Source organism: Eschrichtius robustus, chromosome X, assembly GCF_028021215.1.
Source record: "Eschrichtius robustus isolate mEscRob2 chromosome X, mEscRob2.pri, whole genome shotgun sequence".
In the NCBI taxonomy this organism is placed as follows: Eukaryota; Metazoa; Chordata; class Mammalia; order Artiodactyla; family Eschrichtiidae; genus Eschrichtius; species Eschrichtius robustus.
The window spans coordinates 11,390,643-11,410,757 of record NC_090845.1 but is presented as its reverse complement, the minus strand read 5'-3'; the positions used below and the strand labels follow the sequence as shown (position 1 = coordinate 11,410,757).

General features: G+C 45.1%; 2 protein-coding genes across 3 annotated transcripts in view; both read right to left on the bottom strand.

Moving 5' to 3' along the window:
- RAB9A (RAB9A, member RAS oncogene family) overlaps positions 1-8,210 on the bottom strand; it is a 53,993-nt gene extending 45,783 nt beyond the window's left edge. Inside the window, exon 1 of the mRNA XM_068533654.1 lies at positions 8,103-8,210. The gene's annotated coding sequence lies outside the window, so the exon portion shown is untranslated. The remainder of the gene's footprint in view (positions 1-8,102) is intronic.
- On the bottom strand, positions 564-8,186 carry TCEANC (transcription elongation factor A N-terminal and central domain containing). 2 transcript variants are annotated; one of them, XM_068533651.1, is made up of 2 exons: positions 8,103-8,186; positions 564-1,733 (listed from the first exon to the last, which is right to left on the bottom strand). In XM_068533651.1, the coding sequence occupies exon 2, from the start codon at positions 1,630-1,632 to the stop codon at positions 574-576; it is 1,059 nt and encodes a 352-aa protein (XP_068389752.1). In that variant the 5' UTR covers positions 1,633-1,733; positions 8,103-8,186; the 3' UTR covers positions 564-573. The 2 variants fall into 2 exon arrangements, with proteins under 2 accessions (XP_068389752.1, XP_068389753.1); XM_068533652.1 differs by having other exon boundaries at positions 564-1,642; positions 8,103-8,185.
- Positions 8,211-20,115: the final 11,905 nt, after the last annotated feature.

Below are 20,115 nucleotides of genomic sequence, written 5' to 3'. Positions count from 1 at the left end.
AAGCAGCACTTCTCCAATGACCTTGAACAGGATCACCTGGGGATCCTGCCAAAATGCAGATGCAGATTCAGCAGCATGGGGCCGGAGAGTCGGCATTTCTAACGGGCTCCTAGGTTATGCTAAGCTGTTCCCAAGCATACTCAGAGTACAGCAAAGTACTAAGTAGCCACTAAGCACAATGCAAACAGGCATCTACTCTCCTTCCCCAAACGATCAACTTTTAGTGACCGTGGTGTGAGCTTCAGCAAACAACCTTCTTTCCTTCTTCGTAGGATAGTTTTGAGAGTAGTGTGTCTAACACACTACTATATATAAAATAGATAAACAACAAGGACCTACTGTAGAGCGCTGGAAACTATACTCAGTATCTTCTAAAAACCTATAATGGAAAAGAATCTGAAAAAGAATATACATATACGTTTCCATTATAGGTTATTTTATATATATATATAAATTAACTATACCTCAATTAAAAAAAAATAAGTGTGTACAAGATTTAAAAAACAAGCGTAAAAGGGTGGTATGAATAAAAGGGATCACTCCAGTTATCTGTTAAGAGAACATTTATTACAATTACAAGCACTCCCACTTGCTATGGTACCACTGCTCCCCACATTCATTGCAGATTACATAGGTCATCATTTCTTCATCTGGGCTTGAATTCTGCACCCAACCTGGAAGGAAGAGTGTCCCTCTGGCGATGACGGTGACCTGGCAATTGAATTTCTCGCAGCGTCGGCACTTTATTTTCTTGGTCGGCGTGCCCTCCACCACTTGGGGCAGGTAATGTTCCTGTATGCCAGATTCCGTGTAGGAGGCTCTCAACTGCTTCAGTTCGTGGCTGGCCATTTCCATGGCGGTCATTTCGGCAAATTCCCTTGGAGACATGGTCCCAGAGAGCAAGTTTTGCTGTAAGTGAGACTTGTGGGGGGTTTTCAGGTTGGCAACTTTGCTTCGGATGCAAGCTTTATATTTTTTGAGGTTCTTGGAGTGAAGGGTAAAAATGTGCTCTTCGATTTCTCGTGCAAACTTGTGCCACAGATCGGCTCTGGGCTGCTCTGTGGAAGGACTAGTTAGAGCTTCGTACAGCAGCTCTGTGCATCTGGCTCTCACGGGCGCTGCAGGATCTGGCTGCTCACTCGCTCTCTCGTCGGGGGATTGAGGGTCACCGGCCCTGAGATGCGCTGCCTTAGGCTCCGCTCCACCAGGGCTATTTTCTGGCACGATCCTTTCAACAGCTCCTGCAACATCTTGGGATGCGTGCAGAGAATGACAGCGGGAGCTGCCCCGTATCTCATCCTGATTTGGGTCAGGAGAAAGTCCTTGATTTTCTTCTTTATTTCCACCTGGAGGAAATAGTTTAGGGCTGCCCCGGGGCTTGCAGCGAGCATCCTTATACAGAGCTTTCCATTCTGACAGCAAACACTTGGCTTTCTTTTTCAAAGCCGCCGTGGGGCAGTTTTTGAGGACTCTGTACACAGCCCTGACCACACCTGTCTCCTGGAGATGCTCCGGAGTCACACGCAGAGTTTCTAGCTCAGTGAGGTGGTTGCCCAGATCCTCAAAATTCCTTTTAGACATCAGTTGCTCAATAAGGGAAGCTCTGGCAGCTATATGCTTCTTGTCAGACATCTTGTTACGGCTGCAAAGAAAAAACAGGTTTCCGTTTTCTCAAACTTGCGTTTGCCAGGCCGCAGCTTCCTGATAGGAGCACAGCACTCTCTGCCGGTTACCTATGCAGAGAAAGAGTTTGTAATAAAAATGGGTGCAATGGATTAGGAAATGCAATCTGCCATGTAGTATGGTTTAGCCTCAAAAGTTTGATTCTCAGTAGTTAAAAAAAAAATATATGGCCCTGTAAATAGCTTCTGCGTTAACAGTTGCTTAAAAGAAGCATGCTGAAAGATCTGCTGTAACTTTCCCACCTCTAATTTTACAAATGAATGATCTTTCCAAATCAAGATTAGTCAACTGCTTTTTGTGGAATTTGGTGGTTATGTTGGGGATGAAAACATGCCAGTGTCAGCGTCAATGGGGGAAGGCTGAGGAGGCTGGACTATCCTCCCCCATGTTCAGCTATTTCACTGAACTCCTTGCTGATGTTACAGTCTTGAAGTAGTACTTTTCTGAATATAAAAGCATGAGAAACAGGGCCAAGAGTGGATGCTGTTTAGAAGTCCCAAGGAATCTAAAGAAACGATGAAGCGGCACAGGTTGGGAGGCAGCTGAATCCAGGTCAGATGGGCCGCAAAGTCAACAGGCCACACTGTGCTGACATCTGACTCTCCTGAACAACGGGGTCAAGGTTCCGACTCTGTAGTCCAGAGGATTTATGACTTTGGACTAACAGGTCCCTAGGCCAGAGTTTGGTTCCATTAACTTTTTTCTTCTTTTTTTTTTTTAACTTTTAGGTGTAAAAAATTGCTTAATGGTTATGTCTGTGTGAATCTCATCCTGGGCAGGCGAATGTTCACTTTATCTAACCAGTCTCTTTTTCTCTCCACATAATGCACATAACCTTGCCTACCAAATACCCTTGGATCTGTATCTGCCCATCTGGTCTAAACGTGAACATAAGCATCTTGACGGCAGGGATACCGTCTTTTCAACACTCCATGGACTCTCATTTTATAGCACGTGATATTAAATAAACGATCACCGATCACACGCAGGCTAACAACGCTGAAGTGATTACGGAGAGAGTTAATGCAGTCTTCCTAGACACCATCTGACAAGGGCTGTAAAACGTAAGGTCCTTGCAGTCAGCAATTCTACTTTTATAAATTTACTTTAAGGAAATAAGAGATGTGGAAGCTGTTTTTGTAAGAACTTCCTGCAAACTTAGAAGAAACTATGAGGTCCCAAATGGTTAGACTTGCACACAAATGTTCACAGCAGCACTGTTCGTAACAGACAAAAAGTGGAAACCACCCAAATGTCTATCAACTGAGGAATGGATAAACAAAACATAGTATATCCATACAATGGGATGTTACTTGTCAATAAAAGGAAACTCTGATACAGACTACAACATGGATGAGCCTTCAAAGCTCTATGTTAAATTAAAGACACAGAAGACCACGTATTGTACGATTTCATTTACATGAAATGTCTGGAATAGGCCAATCTATAGAGACAGAAAGTAAATTAGTGGTAGGGCTGGGATGGAAGGAAGGGGGGGGGATCCAGTGGGGTGGAATGAAGAGTGAGTGACTACTAACGGGTGCAGGGTTTTTCTTGGGGGAGGTACAAAGTCTTCTCTCAAGTGGACTGTGGTGATGGGTGCACAGCCGTGACTACGCTGAAGACCACTGAATTGTACACTTCAGGCAGGTGAACCGCACAGTACGTCAACTGTATCTGAACAAAGCTGTTATTTACAACCAGCCTCTAGGGACTTCCTTGGTGGTCCAGCAGTTGGGACTCCGTGCTTCCACTGCAGGGAGCACGGGTTCGATCCCTGGTTGGGGAACTAGGATCCCGCATGCTGCGTGGTAAAAAAAAAAAAAAATTTTTTTTAAATAATAAAAATTAAAAAACAGCATCTAGGGAATTCCCTGGCGATCCAGTGATTAGGACTCCGTGCTCTCACTGCTGAGGGCCCAGGTTCAATCCCTGGTCAGGGAACTGAGATCCCACAAGCCATGTGGGGCAGCCAAAAAAAAAAAAAAATTTTTTTTAATTAAAAATAAATAAAAAGAAAAAGAAAAACAACATCTAGAGTCTGATCCAAATTTTATTTAAAAATCACATGTGACAAGAAAAGGCCAAAAAGAGATACAAAAAATTCCAGACAGAGGCATTTTCTGAATGGCAAGATTTTAAGTGATTTTTGTTTGTTCTTTTACTCTTTTGTGAATTTCCTCTAATGTGTATGTATTGTTTTCCTAATCAGAAAAGTTATTAGTCTAATACAGTTTCATGATAAACCCTATATATTTAAGATATTTGTCCGCTGGCAAATGGCATGGTAAATGGATCATTCCACTTCTACCACTCTCTGAAATCAGGACACCACAAAAGAGCCACCTCACCTCACCTGTGGCTCTGCATTCAGATCAGCTCTCACGATTTCTTCAGAAGTCCAGTGCTGCATCAAAAACAGTTCCATCTCCCCTCAAACTCTATCCCCAAATATGAACAGTTAAGTACCCATGACTACAACTCTGAGGTTCCTACTGGTTTTCCCCACTGCACAGCTCAGATGACCAAGATTCTGGGTCTTGCATTTTTACCGCCTGGGCAGTCTTTTTTTCCTCTATTTCTTTTTTAAAGTCAGTTAGCAATAACTCAATGGGCCATTGATTCTGGATCTTAAGTGGCATTTTCTAATTATCGAGAATTGGTACTTCAAGATCATTGTTTTTCCTTTTTGAATTCCACTTTCTTTTTTTTTTTTTTTTTTTTTTTAACATCTTTATTGAAGTATAATTGCCTTACAATAGTGTGTTAGCTTCTGCTTTATAACAAAGTGAATCAGTTATACATATACAATATGTTCCCGTTTCTCTTCCCTCTTCGCTTTCTTTTTTTGAATGATCAGAATGAAGATTTATTATTTATTTTTTTATAAATAAAGTTTTATTGGAACATAGCCCTGCCCATTTACTTATGTAGTTTTTTTAAAAATTTTACTGAAGTATAGTTGATTTACAATGTTGTGTTAATTTCTGCTGTACAGCAAAGTGATTCGGCTATACATATATATTCTTTTTCATATTCTTTTCCATTATGGTTTATCACGGGATATTGAATATAGTTCCCTGTGCTCTACAGTAGGACCCTGTTGTTTATCCATTCTATATATAATAGTTTGCATCTGCTAACCCCAAACTCCCAATTCATCCCTCCCCGACCGCCCCTCCCCCTTGGCAACCACAAGTCTGCTCTCTATGTGAGTCTGTTTCTGTTTTGTAGATAAGTTCATTTGTGTCATATTTTAGATCCCACATATAAGTGACATCATATGGTGTTTGTCTTTGTCTGACTTACTTCACTTAGTATGATAATCTCTAGGTCCATCCATGGTGCTGCAAATGGCATTATTTCATTAAATTCCACTTTTAAAGACTGAAGGGGCTTCCCTGGTGGCACAGTGGTTGAGCATCTGCCTGCCAATGCAGGGGACACGGGTTCGAGCCCTGGTCTGGGAAGATCCCACATGCCACGGAGCAACTAGGCCCGTGAGCCACAACTACTGAGCCTGCGCGTCTGGAGCCTGTGCCCTGCAACAAGAGAGGCCACGATAGTGAGAGGCCCGCGCACCGCGATGAAGAGTGGCCCCCACTCGCCACAACTAGAGAAAGCCCTCGCACAGAAACGAAGACCCAACACGGCCAAAAATAAATAAATAAATTTATTTAAAAAAAAAAAAAAGACTGAAAACAGTAAAAGAGGTCTTCCTAAGATTCAAAGGCTCAGTAAACAAAGACCAGGCAAGACAGCAGAGAAAAATTAAAAATACACATCCTCGATTGCTGAATATTGCTCTCAGCATTGTCTGCCTGAGATCTTGGGATCTGGAGGAAGTCAAGCAGGGGCGTCACAATGATAGGGTCTCAAGCAGCTCAATAAACTTGAGCCCTCCCCCCCAGCTGTGGGAAAGTTTCCTAACAAGTATTCATCCTACCCGCGTCTATACTCATTCTATATGCATCACTACCAAAGAAAGCAAGCAAGATTGAAGTTGGCTGGACGTCAGCAAGGTAGTTAATAAGAGACCAGTCTAGAGTGCCCACAACGAGGTTAGGCAATGTTTAACTCAGGTCGAATTTCTCAATGAAGGGTCAGAGCTTCAAGGAGATTCTGAAGGGGAATTTAATTGGGGCTTCAGGGCTTCAGGGCGATGGGAGCACTGTTTGTCTGTCTTAACAGTAAAACTTTTCCTTTACTCGTGGAAATCTACAGAAGTTAATGGCTTCATATATAAGCACTCTGCTCTGCATTTCATATGTCCTTTTTTTTTTTTTAAATAAATTTATCTATTTATTTTTGGCCGTGTTGGGTCTTCGTTGCTGCACGCGGGCTTTCTCTAGTTGCGGCGAGCGGGGGCTACTCTTCGCTGCGGTGCGCGGGCTTCTCATTGCGGTGGCTTCTCTTGTTGCGGAGCACGGGCTCTAGGCACACGGGCTACAGTAGTTGTGGCTCACGGGCTCTACAGTGCAGGCTCAGTAGTTGTGGCGCACGGGTTTAGTTACTCTGCAGCCTGTGGGATCTTCCCGGACCAGGGCTCAAACCCACGTCCCCTGCATTGGCAGGCGGATTCTTAACCACTGCGCCACCAGGGAAGCCCCTTCATATGTCCTTTTATTTACTGTTCCTCCATATTTTTTTGTTTTGAATTGTGGTAAAATACACATACCATATAATTTACCATCTTAACCATTTTTACATGGACGGTTCATTAAGTACGTTCACATTGTTGTGCAACCAACTTTCAGAACGCTAGTTGTCTTGCAAAACAAACTTTGCACCCATTAAACGACAACTCTCCATTTCTTTCTTCCCTGCAGCCCCTGGCAACCACCATTCTACTGTCTGTCTCTATGAATCTGACTACTTTAGATGCCTTATATAAGCGGAATCATACAGTATTTGCCTTCTTGTGTTGGGCTTATTTCACATAGCATAATGTCCTCAAGGGTCATCCATGTCGGAGCATGTCTCAGAATTTCCTTCCTTTTCAAGGCTGAATAATATTCCATTGTATGGACAGAGCACATTTTGTTTACCCATCCGTCCACTGATGGACACTTAGACTGCTTCTACCTTTTGTGAATAATGTTGCTATGAACATGAATGTACAAATATCTCTTTGAGACCCTACTTTCAATTTTTTTGGGTATATACCCAAAAGTGGGATTGCTGGATCAATATGGTCATTCTATTTTCAATTTTTTGAGGAACCACCATACTATTTCCCATTCTCCTCCGTATTTTTACTGGCATTTAAATGCTGTCCAACTTTCTATTCTCCCTGTGGGACAGTCACGTGGATATAAAGCAATTTATTGCCCTAGGAGGCTACAGTGTGGAAGCACCTGGAATATAAAATTGTGAGAACTGCCACAAAAAGACAAAGTAGGCTGTGTGTCCAGTTTAGAGCTCTACACAGTTCATTCAATAAACATCTATTATGTACCTCATACACGATAAATGCTGAGCCTAATGAGCTACTCTCTGCCTTGAAGGAGCTGACAGCCCAGCGGAAGGAATACAGACAAGAAGCTGGCCAATTACAAGGACAGACACCGCTGCTAAGGGACACACATAGGAGGAATACAGAAACCAAACCTGGGCTTCCCATCATCTGGCCGGCTCCAATTACTTCTTCGCTGCTTTCACTCTGATTCACGACATTTCGTTAGAGGAATCATCCTCCAGTACAGATCTCAGCAAGAGAGTCCCCCATTTGCCTGCTTAAAGCCCTTCAGAGGCTCCCCTCTGCTCTCAGGATGGAGGCCAAGGTCCCTGGCCAGGTAATGAAAAGCCCCGTTCCAGCTTCCACTGTGATCGCGTTGAATCGCTGACAGACACTGCCTACCTCCTTCCACTGTGATCGCGCTGAATCGCTGACAGACACTGCCTACCTCCACCTCCCAGCTCGATGCCTTTGCCCCACTGGCTCCCTGAGCCTGCCTGTCTCTCACCAAGAGTGGGTCTCACTCCTGACTGCCAAGCTGAATCATCTGGAGAAATTAAACAGCAAAAGCAAAAACAGTGCCAGGGCCTCACCCCAGACAGAATGAATTCAAATCTCTGCGGGCAGGCCTGGTATTTTGCAGCTCTCCGGGTGACTGTGAGCTAAACCAGAGCTGCCACCACTGCCCTGTACACACAGGCACAACCCCCCTCCCGCAGCAAGACCAACCCAGCTCTGCTGCCATCAGCCCGAAGGCAGCTCCCGTCCTGCTCCCACACTGAACACACACAATCTCTCTGACTTCGCATTTTGCTACAGGAGCCTCATTAAATTAGGAAATATTAAAAACGCTGGCTGTGCACAACTCACCTGAGAACCTTCTCTACAAACCACAACCGGTGACTGCAATGTCCTAAGTGCCACGATGCAGCCAGTCCCGAACAGTCATTCCCACACTTACCTTCTAACAGCAGAAGACAGTGCACATCGAGCAACTCTGTGTGCCGTACACACTCACGCCATCTCCATCCTCACAAAAACCGCGACACAGGTATAGCGCTTAGCTCCATCTTACAGATGAGGAAACCTATTAAGAACATCAAATATTTGCACACTGGTTTTTTTGTCGTGGTGCATATCACACTAAAAAAAATTTTTTTATTGTCTGCCTTCCCTACAAGACCACAGAAGAACAACGTCTGTTTCATTCACCGATACACACCTGGCAAACACCTGGCCAGGGCTTACTACGACTCAACAAATACTTTCTCCTCTCTGCTTGTGAGCGTCATCCTTTTCACCACGGACCAGCTTGCTTGTACCCACTTGCGTCTAAGCCCAGTGCCCCTCGGCTTCTTCCACGGGAGCCCAACCTCACCTCAATTCTAGTTCAGAAAATCATTTTAAAATATTCTAGTTCAAAAAAAAGAAAAAAGAAGCATGGTGCCTCCTGTGGGCTAATCAGGTGGGCTCCAGGAGTCAAGCCATTTGGGGATAAGGAGGGTCTAGAAGGTACCGTTCCCAGAAGTAGGGGGTGTCAAGTTTGTGGGGGGGGGGGGGGAGGGGAAATCCAACATCCTAGAATTAATATGAGAATTAAACGAGAGAGTCCTTATAAAGTCCTTAGAACTATGTCACACACACTAAGCCTAACTGACAATTACACAGGACTACAATGAAAAGGTTTACTTATATCTACCATACCGGGCATTGTTGTAGAGCAGGGTGTCGGCAAACTTTTTCTATAAAAGGCCAGATAGTAAATACTTTGGCCTTTGCAGGCCATGCAGCCTCTGTACGGACTACTCAACTCTGCTGTTTTTGTAGCAGGAAAAGCTGCCACAGACAATACAGAAATGAATGGATATGGCTTCGCTCCCACAGATCTCTTTTTCAAAGACAGGAAGGCTGGATTTGGCTGCAGGCCATAGTCTGCTGACCCCTTTCTAGGGCAGTGCTGTCCAATAGCAATATAATGCAAGCCAAAGATACAATGTAAAATTTCTAGTGGCCACGTAAAAAAACATAAACAGGTGAAATTAATAATACATTTTATTTAACCCAGTGTATCCCAAATATTGCTGTTTCAACACGTTGATGGATAGAAAAAAACTGGGATAGTTTACATTGTCTTCTTCATACTAATTCTCCAAAATTCGCTGTTTTACACTTAATGCACATCTCAATTCGGACCAGGCACATTTCAGGTACTCAAGAGCCTTATGTAGCTAGCGGCTACCATACTGGACAACACAGTTCTAGAGCATATGCTAGTACAGATAATGCTGAGATACACACCTATTCCCCTAGCTTCTGAATACATATTAAAAACAGTTTCTACAGTGCCAACAACAGTAGGCCCTAAACATCTGTTGACTGAATGCATACAAAACCTTGTAAGTATTAACTGGCATTACGGATATATGGACAAAGTGCACACATCCGCCCTAAAAGCTGATGAAAGATCAAAGAGAAATTTCCAAAAGCTGGTAACAAATCAGCAATAACCTAGATCTGTTTAGATCTTTAGATCTAAGATCTAAAGAGAAAACTTAAATTTCTAGCCGTAACCCACATACCTCTCTCCGGCTACACAGGGAGCCCCTTCCTCTGTGGAGAGAAATGATGCCAAATGTTGGTAGGGGCGTCGCAGTTTCTGAAGTCACGCAGGACTGCTCTAGGGCCCTTTCGCCTTACGACGACCCCTAGCAAAGGTGCAGCGAGGGGAAGGGACCTGCACAAGGGCCCACTCCGGCCCGGGTTCGGGTACCAGTGGGTGGGGTGGAGCGACAAGCAAAGCCTGCTGCAAGCCGTCCAAGGGTGACAGCCTGGCACCCAGCACACAGGCAGCGGCGGCCCCGAGAGAGCGGCCCACCCGGGAGATCTCGGCTGGAGAAGAGGTGAGGGCGAGGGCACGTTCCGGTCTACCGGCCCTGGGCACACCGAGAACCTCCCCAAGCAGGGGTGGGCTTCCACTGGGAACAAGGACTCGCCTGACTGCAGTGACAGAGACGCCCGCGAACACAGAGGATAGCTCACCGAGAAGCACCGGCGAAGCCCGGGAAGCCTCGGCGTCCAGATAGAATTTCCGGTTCCGGGGCGGGACCACGAAAAAGCTCAACCAATCCAAGCCCGCAGGCTGGAGAACACTGCCCGGGACCCAGCGCATGCGTGCTAGGGAAGTGGCGCCTGCGCAGAGCGGTCGGTGGCCCAGGGGGCCGGGCCCGGGGCCACCACCCATCCCCGCATCCCCCCATCCCCGCATCCCCCCATCCCCGCATCCCCCCATCCCCGCATCCCCCCATCCCCCCATCCCCGCCACACACCCCCACCCCCCGCAGCTCCCAGTATGGGGTCCTGTGGTCTGGGGCCGACGGTCCGCACCGGGCCCTGAATTGAAAGAAGCTAGCCTTTGAGCATCGAAGTGTGTTGAACTACTCTGCAACCTACCCTTTCTGCTTCCAGTCAAGACAGCGCTCAGCTAAATGTTGACAAAACTTTGGACAAAACTGTGAATTACCTATTTACTTAACGCAGTAATTAATTCAACAAGTACCTACTGCACCTTTGGCATGCATCAGCTGATATGAAAGTAGAAAACATTCATTAAGTAGCCTTGTGCATCCTGCACTTCCCACCTGTACGCATTCTTTACCTGCAAGGGTCCAATAAAGACAAAGTGTTGGTAGAACTAGAGAAAGTGGCAGCCTTCTTTGCTGACCCCATACTGGAGGGTAACTTGGGGGAAGGTTAAAGGAAGCAGGGTTTTGCTCTGGATTGGGTGCTGTCAGGAAGCAGGGTGGTTCTATGATTGAGCAACGTAATAAACCTTACCTAGGAGGAGGGAAGACAGGACCAAGACTAAAGCTGTAATTAGTAAAGCAGCAGCAGCGACTCCATTTTAAAAACTGTTGAAACATCGCAAGTTTATCCTGGATGTAACCTCAGAGACTAGTTTCAAAAGGCTATTGCTTCTGTCACAAGAACAAAGCGAGACACCTATTAATCTACTTTATTGAACAGGCTGGGCTCTGTAAGGTGTAAGAAAGAAGAAACTTTTAATTTTTTCTCACCATTGCCTTGAAACAAGCTCTGTTGGCTCTCTCCTGCCCCTCGGCTGCTCTAGGGCTGGAGCTTGAGGCTTGAGCAAATCCCACAGCTTTTCTTTTCTTTTTCCTTCCAGTTTTACTGAGATATAATTGACATACAGCACTGTATAAGTTTAAGATGCAAAGCATAATGATTTGACTTACATACATCACGAAATGACGACCACAATAAGTTTAGTGAACATCATCTCATATAAATACAAAATAAAAGAATAAAAATGTTTTCCTTGTGATGAAAACTCTCAGGATTTACTCTTAACAACTTTCATATTTAACATACAGCGGTTGTTAATTATCTTTATAATATTGTACATTACATCCCTATTACTTGTTTGTAACTGGAAGTTTGTATCTTTTGACTACCTTCCTCCAGTTCCCCTTCCCCTGCCTCCCCACAGCTTTTCCAGTCACTTTCAGGTATAAAGAAACAATCTTATTTTTAGGTTGTTAAATCCATTCTAATCTAATATCAGAACTTCTATTACTCAACCAATTCAAAGTGCTGACCCTCGCTCAGCTCAGGTGTGATCTGTAACTCTGTGGCCCAGCAAAGGGGAAGACACGTGGATTAATTTCTTCACTCTCCTTACTGTACCCTGTCTCTGCTTCCTGCACTATTTTCTGGTCTCCCCAGGGTGAGGGCAGGAGAAGGAAGGAGTGGTAAAAAGGTCTTATTTGATTAGTATTGTGAATTGAATGGTCCCCCCACCCCCCAAGATAGATACTTCTACTTCCTAACCCTGGAACCTGTGAATGTGACCTTGTTCGAAAAAAGGGTCTTTGTAGGTATAACTAAGTTAAAGATCTTAAGATCATCCCGGATTACCTGGGCGGGCCCTAAACACAATGACAAGTGTCCTTAGAAGAGACAGAAGAGGAGAAGACACAGAGACAGAGAAGAAGCCACGTAAAGATTAAGGTGGACATCGGGGTGATGCAGCCACAAGCCAAGGGACTCCTAGAGCCACCAGAAGCTGGAAGAAGCAAGGACGCATTCTCCCCAGAGCTTTTGGGAGGAGCGTGGTCCTGCCAACACTTTGAGGTTGAACTTGTGGCTCCAGAACTGTGAGGGAATACGTTTCTCTTGTTTTAAGCCACCCAGTTTTTTATGGCAGCCACAGGAAACGAATTCAGTTAATGATGTTGCTACCTGGTATTGGAGCTCTCTGTGTGCTGATATCCAAAGGCTGCCTCTTTTGTTTTTTTTTTGTGCGCTCACTTTGGGGATATTTTGGAGACACCCCCCCCCCCTTGCTGGGGGGCCCCTTCTTACCCATTCTCTGGTTCAGATGATACACTGGTTGACCACCAGCTCCTGCATTTGGTGGCACGTCCCACCCAGCCTTTTTCTGTTGGGTCAGCTCACCTGCAGACAGGCCTCTTGGGCGAGGTCCTTCCAGAACCACCCAGCTACTTGCTTGATATGCACTTAGCCCTTGGCAAAGTCCCAGCAGCTCTGCCCCGACCGAGCCCTGGAGGCAGAGGCCGCTCCCTCTGCAGTCATACTAGACTTAAGCCGTCCCAGCTGGCTCAACTGTTGAGTTTTTTGGGCGCGTCATGCACCATTTCTTGTCCCTTTCAGTTCAATTCGGGAGCACCTGTCAATTTCTCTGAGTGGTTTTCTCTCAAGTTCCCCTCCACTTGCTGGGAAGGCGGGAGGAAGCTTCTAGAATTCTAAAGGTCATCTTCCAATTTTGCCTTCTCCTGTACCTCAGCTGAAAAGGTGTGACAGGCCATGGGTGCCTGACATAGTGTTGGGCTCCCCACTTAGTACTGTGAAGATGGTCTAGCATGTCTCTCTATAAAAGTACCCAGCGGGCACTTAACACTGGGCTCAGATTTGGGTGAAACTCCAAGTCAGGAAAAGTCCCATTTAACATCCTCTTGCACCCAGAGTAATCTTTTTTGTTGTTTTATAAATTTATTTATTTTTGGCTGCATTGGGTCTTCATTGCTGTGCGCAGGCTTTCTCTAGTTGCCGCGAGCGGGGGCTACTCTTCGTTGCGGTGCGCGGGCTTCTCATTGCGGTGGCTTCTCTTGTTGCAGAGCACGGGCTCTAGGCATGCGGGCTTCAGTAGTTGTGGCACACGGGCTTCAGTAGTTGTGGCTCACGGGCTTAGTTGCTCTGTGGCATGTGGGATCTTCCCAGACCAGGGCTCGAACCCATGTCCCCTGCATTGGCAGGCGGATTCTCAACCACTGCACCCCCAGGGAAGCCCCTCAGAGTAATCTTTAGCTCGTTTCCATACCTCTTGTTCTCCTTCCCCACACCATTTGCCCATTTTGCCATTTCTCTAGAATGTAAGTTATTGTAACCTAGATTTATGGCCACAGGTTGGTAGAGAATGACGGAAGCCTGGCTTCCATCAGTTGGTGGTACATATCATACGATGGAAATTCAGAGGCAGTAAAACAATATTCATACTAGTTTGTTACTGGGGATGCTTCAAAATTCCATGTAATCAGAAAAATGGAGAAAAAGTACAAAAAGAGATGGGATAAAAGGATGTCAACTCAAACACCTCAGCCTGTCTACTCAGTTGCCTCCCGCATTGCGGTTAACAAATCTGAACCGAAGCCCACCCGCTGGGATTTCACTCTGTCCGAGTGGCTTGGTACCAGCAGGAACGCGTCTGCCAGGGATGTGGACTGCTCCGTGAAATGCCTCACCGCATTCTGGTTCTCAGGTTTTTCTTTTAAAAGGAGGTCGTTTTGTAACAGCAGTTCGTCCGAGGAGCAAGATGTGAGCACTGAACTAAAAACCACTGGTCTGTGCTGCTTCTTTTGTCTTTCATGCGCGCACCCTGTAGCCTCAAGGCTTATTCTCGTGGACTCGCCACTGTACACACCATCCACAGCCCCCCTTTCCCAACATGACCTGGGCGTGCTGCCAGAAGGGACCATTCATCAGAGACGACACTATAAAGGGGAACCATGCTCATCCCAGGTCTTCTAAGTCTTCAGTGGGAGACACATTTGGCCAGGAGTGTACCATTCTGATTTATGGTGCCCAAGGGAAGCATTTTTTCCATTTCAGCCTCATTTTCCCCCATAACAACCTAACGCACTGTAGTTGCCACATGATCTGGCGCATACAATACTATTTTTGCTAGTTATTATTCATTTCAAACCGGACCCAAACACCACCTAGTTTTCTAGCTGCTGAAGAGAATGAAGGCGTCAACTCCTTAGTTATGACAAGAATAAATCACTTAGTTTGGTATGTTGGCTGGGACAATTACATGTACTCAATACCAGCTTTTATGTGACGGGGTCTACGTGGTGGACTTTGGTGGGTTTTGGCCACCTGGCTTTCAGCCCACCTTCAGAACAGGCCATCAGGTGCCCCGCTCTGCCCTAGCCAGGGGGCAGCGACACGACCCAAGCGGGGCTGATGGCACACTCCTCCCTGGAATGTGAATTTCAAGCACAGTAATGTGGAGACTAACATAGTAAGAGATTATTCCTTCGATGGTGGCTTCCTGATCAGCAATGGCTTTTTCCCATTATTCTGCTTCTAACCCTGCAGCTCATTTCCAAGGCTGGATTTCTGGTCTTTCCATCCACCTGCACACTCCTGTTTCCTTACTGTAATTTCCCTTTGCTGTAGGTTAGTGGAGGTCTGTTTCTGTTCTTGCTACAAGCAAACACTGACTCAGCCCGTCTTAATGTAGCTGTGTGATTTGAGTCATCAGAAGAGAATTCCTGATCTTAACATGGTGCTGAAATTGCCTTCTTACTCGTTCCTTTGTATGAAGGCATTGGAAGCTGCTAGTACAAAAGAGCAAATATTACTTAGGGAAGGTTACACTGCCAGCTCTTTACTCCTTACACCTGAGTTTTCTTATAAGGGTCGTTTCTCTTTACTTGTCAGAGATCAGCAGAATGGGACTTGAACAAGTAAATGTTGATAGGGGTGAACTGGGAGAGAATGAGAGGTCTGCAAGATTAGATTCTTCAAGATCTCACGGGCGACTGATTGGAAGGTTCTCGGTACCCAGAAGAAGCATGAGTTCGCAAGACACTGGGGAGAAGAGAAACGGAGCCAGGATGAAGCTGGAGATGCTGGAGACAGCCCTCTTTGCTGCCTGCCCGCTGGCAGCCACATACATGCACGTAAATTGCCAGCAGGGGGCACTGCTGGAACTCTGAGAGAGGGTCTGGAAACCGAATGAGGCAAGAAGAAAGTGTTTCCCTTTCAGCGGGGGAGCTGTGTGCTTGCAGCTCAAACTCAGGAGGAAAAATATTTTTAAAAGGACAGTAACAGGGATAGGAAAGGGGACGCAGAAACTTTTATCCCTGTGCAGAAAGAGCAATAGATGTGGGGAAGGTGAGCCTGCGTTCCAGGCTCCTGAGCAGCAGGAAAGGAAACCCTCAGGCCTCAGCTCCTGCTGAATGACTCCTCAAGACTCCAGTGCCATTTGCCTTCAGTCACAACCCGCCTGCTATTAAGAGACGAACTCACTCCAGGTGTCCCAAGTCAACTGGCACCAAGTCACATAGATGAGGTTCATCTTAAAGGGGGGGGGGGGGGGTGGGTGGGTAATACTTTTACTTTTTAAAGTAAATGTTTTGGTGAAGTCTAACACATATATAGAAAAGTCAGGGCAGAAATCATAAGTGTGCTGCTCAAAGACTTCCACAGAGTGAACATGTCCCTTTAAAAAGCATCAAGAAACAATGGCCACTCCCCCAGAAGTCCCCCCACCTTGTGTTCCCTCGCAGCACCCTCTCCAAGGGTAAACACAGTCCAAACTTCTCCATCACAGAGTTATTCCCCTGATCTCAAAACTTTTGTAAGTGAAGAGGGGAAAAAAATTATGTAAGTGGAACCATACAGTATGTACTTTCTGGCTTTTTTTTTTTTTTTTTTTTAATTTTTTGGCCACACTGCGAGGCTTGCGGGATCTTAGTTCCCCAACCAGGGATTGAACCCGGGCCCTCAGCAGTGAGAGCGCGGAGTCCCAACCCCTGGACCGCCAGCGAATTCCCTTGGCTTCTTTTGATCAATGCCACATTTTAAAAATTCATCTGTGTTGCTGTGAGTAGCATTAGTTCGTTCATTCTCATTTCTTGGTAATATCTCATTGAATAAATATACCAGTTTATTTATCCATTCTGCTCACAAGGGACAGTATGGATATTTGAGTTGTTCCACTGTGATTATTACAGAAAGTGCCACGATGCATTCTATTGAGTATATACCTAGGACCGGCATTCTGGGTTGGTAACGTGTACTGTTTTCCGTCACAAATGACGCATGACCATAAATCGACACACCACATCTTCTGTATGATTTTTGTACCTGAAGAAGGCACTTCCAAATGTGTTTTGAGCAACACTGTCCGTGCAATACATAATAGGCTCTCAAAGAAATTACTGAGAAGGAAGGGGTAATTAGTTCTTACCTAATCTCATTGAACCCAGCACTCATCATGCTCTAGGAAGTGGCCACAGGGTGGCAGAAACCATAACAAACAAAACCCACAACCTAGAAGTGGAAAACAATTTCTATAACATTCCCAAACTGGTTAGAGATATACATAGGACAAGTTTTTGTCAAAAATATGCATACGTGTGCCCAGCAGTGGGATTGCCGGGTCATGTGGTAGTTCTATTTTCAGTTTTTTAAGGAACCTCCATATTGTTCTCCATAGTGGCTGTATCAATTTACATTCCCACCAACAGTGCAAGAGGGTTCCCTCTTCTCCACACCCTCTCCAGCATTTATTGTTTCTAGATTTTTTGATGATGGCCATTCTGACCAGTGTGAGGTGATAGCTCATTTGCGACCACCTAGAGGGGTGGGATAGGGAGGGTGGGAGGGAGACACAAGGGGGAGGGGATATGGGGATATATGTATACGTATAGCTGATTCACTTTGTTATAAAGCAGAAACTAACACAACAATGTAAAGCAATTATACTCCAATACAGATGTTAAAAAAATATACGCATATGTAAACTTTTTATCCTAAACCCACTTCGGGGCAGCCCTTCTCAGCTCCAGGCCAGACTCTCACCACCCCTTACTACTGCCTCTAAGTCTATTTATAAACTGTTGTACAGAATTTTTTCACATGTATGCTAAGGATAGAATTTTTATGAAGCAGGACGGGACGTTTAAAGATGTAAGAGTTCCCCAGAGGTCATAAATAACTACTCCAATCTACAACTCCATTCTCCACAGAAAAAAAAGGACCCTTATTTGTAGACATTTAGAGGAATCCCAAATTGTTTGTTGCCTTGCCATTCCCTGGCCAAACAGAATGAAGCTGCATCCACACATCGCCAGGATGATGCTTTGAATGGACACAGAACGCAGCTATTTGGCATCTGCAGTCACCGTTTTACTGACTGGAAGAGGAAAAAAAAAAAAAAAAAAGGTCGAATTCATTTACAATGGCCTTTTAAATGTTGACCTGGTCTAAGCCTTCTTGAAGGGCCTCAAGCCTGTTAAAGGAATTTGAAAAAAGTCTACAGGCAAATGTGGTTAGGGGCATTTCTCTATAAAAGCCAGTTTTTAAAAGGGAAACATGTCTAGCTACTACCCCTGCCCCTCATTCTTGCTTGGGGAGAAACTATTAGTGATTTGGATTGTCAGTCTGATAGCACTGCACCTACCAAAAGAACTGCATTTACTTGAAATGATGCTAAATGGTCATTATCCAATTGGCCCCTGTCAGATTTCTTAAATGTTCTAAAAGGCAAGAATACTTGATTCAAAAACAAATAACCACTATTGGAGGAAAGTTATCAAATTATAACATATTCTAAAACTTTTGGATGCCATTTGCGGCAACATGGATGGACCTAGAGATTATCATACTAAGTAAGTCAGACAGAGAAAGATAAATATCATATGATATCACTTACATGTGGAATCTAAAAAGATGATATTAAACGAACTTATTCACAAAACAGAAACAGACTGACAGACTTTGAAAACAAACTTATGGTTACCAAAGGAGAAAGGCAGGGGGAGGGGGAGGGATAAATTAGGAGTTTGGGATTAACATATGCACACTACTATATATAAAATAGATAATCAACAAGGACCTACTGTATAGCACAGAGAACTCTACTCAATATTCTGTCATAACCTATATGGGAAAAGAATCTGAAAAAGAATGGATATATGTGTACGTATAACCGAACCACTTTGCTGTACACCTGAAACTAACACAACATTGTAAATCAACTATACACCAATGTAAAATAAAAATTAAATTAAAAAAATAAAAAATAAAATTTTGATAGTTCTCTGCCACAATGTAGAATGATTTTACTCTATGTTTATTTTGCAGAAACTAATTTACCTGATATCTTATGGTCTGATTGGAACAAGATTTAAATAGCAGTCCTGAAAAAGAAAGCAGTAGTATCAAAGGTGAGAATGTTATCTGCAAAGCTATAAATTTATAAGAAGCCAACCTTGCTACCCAGTCTTTCTCACTGCCATCACCTCATCTCACTGATCCCTGAAAGGTAATAAGAGTCTGATTTTGGGAAGCCATTCTCCATGGGCCTCTTGTGTTTCCACCTATCGTCTGCACAAAGGCATTCGCAGCTTTTGTTCTGTACTATCTTATCAAGGATGTTGGTAGAGCCTGGGAGAATAGAGATAGTATCTTATTTCTCAAGAGCAGATTTGTTTCCTGACAAAGATAAAAATATCATCTCCTTCTGGGGCAATGTTTGGGCAGGTTGGCTATTGGTCCCCTTATAAGATTGGGGCTTTCCTCAACTCAGAGTTCCTCACTGTGACACAAACTCACTGGGTACCCGGCAGCCACCTGGACCCGCCTCTGCATTGCCCCGCCCCCTCTGAGCCTCGGGGTCGGGGACAAGGGGCAGTGGTGTGACCCTGAGGCCCGTGCTACCTGTTGTCCCGTGGATAATAAAGTCCACCTCTGACCCAGGAGTCTCGTGTTTTCTACTGATACCTATGAAACTGTGACAGGCCAACTTGTTAGCTTGCAAGTAGGGGAACAGTTCTTGACATCTGTGAACATCTCCAGGTAAAAGTATTCCAGAGTCATCCCACAAGTATTCTGTGCCTAAGAAAGAAAGAAAAGTACCAAAAATATAGGCTACATCAGGCCACACTAGAGATCAGTGCAATTTTAGGGAGGCATCAAGTGCCCGAGAAGCAGGGGTCATTCAGTACCCTTCCTTGCTTAGGACAGAGGCCCAGATGTGGTCTCAAAATCTTTAACTCAGTGCTTTGGGCAGCCGCTGACATTCAGCCTCCTGAGGAGGCAAAAACGGGGCTCACGCCATTGTTATTTCAATGTTAATATACACTCGTGAGGCTGGAGGACGTGGTAGATCCTGGTGAAGGTAATCTAGTCTATACCAGCAGACAGGCAGCACCATTCAGTGGTAAGAAATTTGCGCAGCACTCAGGGCCTGCGGCAGGTTGAAGATCTTGCTTTTGTTGCAGACCCAGTCTACACAGTCTGTCCTTTTCTCTCACAGTGCTTCACAGCCTGGAGACAAGATGGAGAAAAGAAAGCAGTTGGCTTGATCCAGATTGGGGCTCTGCCTGGCGGCTGTGGCAGAAAGACACCAGAGCACGGGCCTTGGGGAGGCAGTGGCAAGGGTGTCTTTGAAGGTATGGTGGGCCTTGGGGTCTAGGTTGTGTCTTATTAGAGAGGAGAGTCAAACCAGGAAGAAACCAAGAGGTGGGGAGAAAATGGAAATGTCAAGGGAATGGGGGTTTCATTTTAAAAAGGTCAAAGGATGAGCATGGGGAGATTAAGAAGAGAAAGCCAGATCAATCAGGGGAGTTTGACGTTGGAGTTCAAGAGCTCAGAGGTGATGATCAAGTTCAAGGGGTGGCCACAGGGCAGAGACTGAGGAG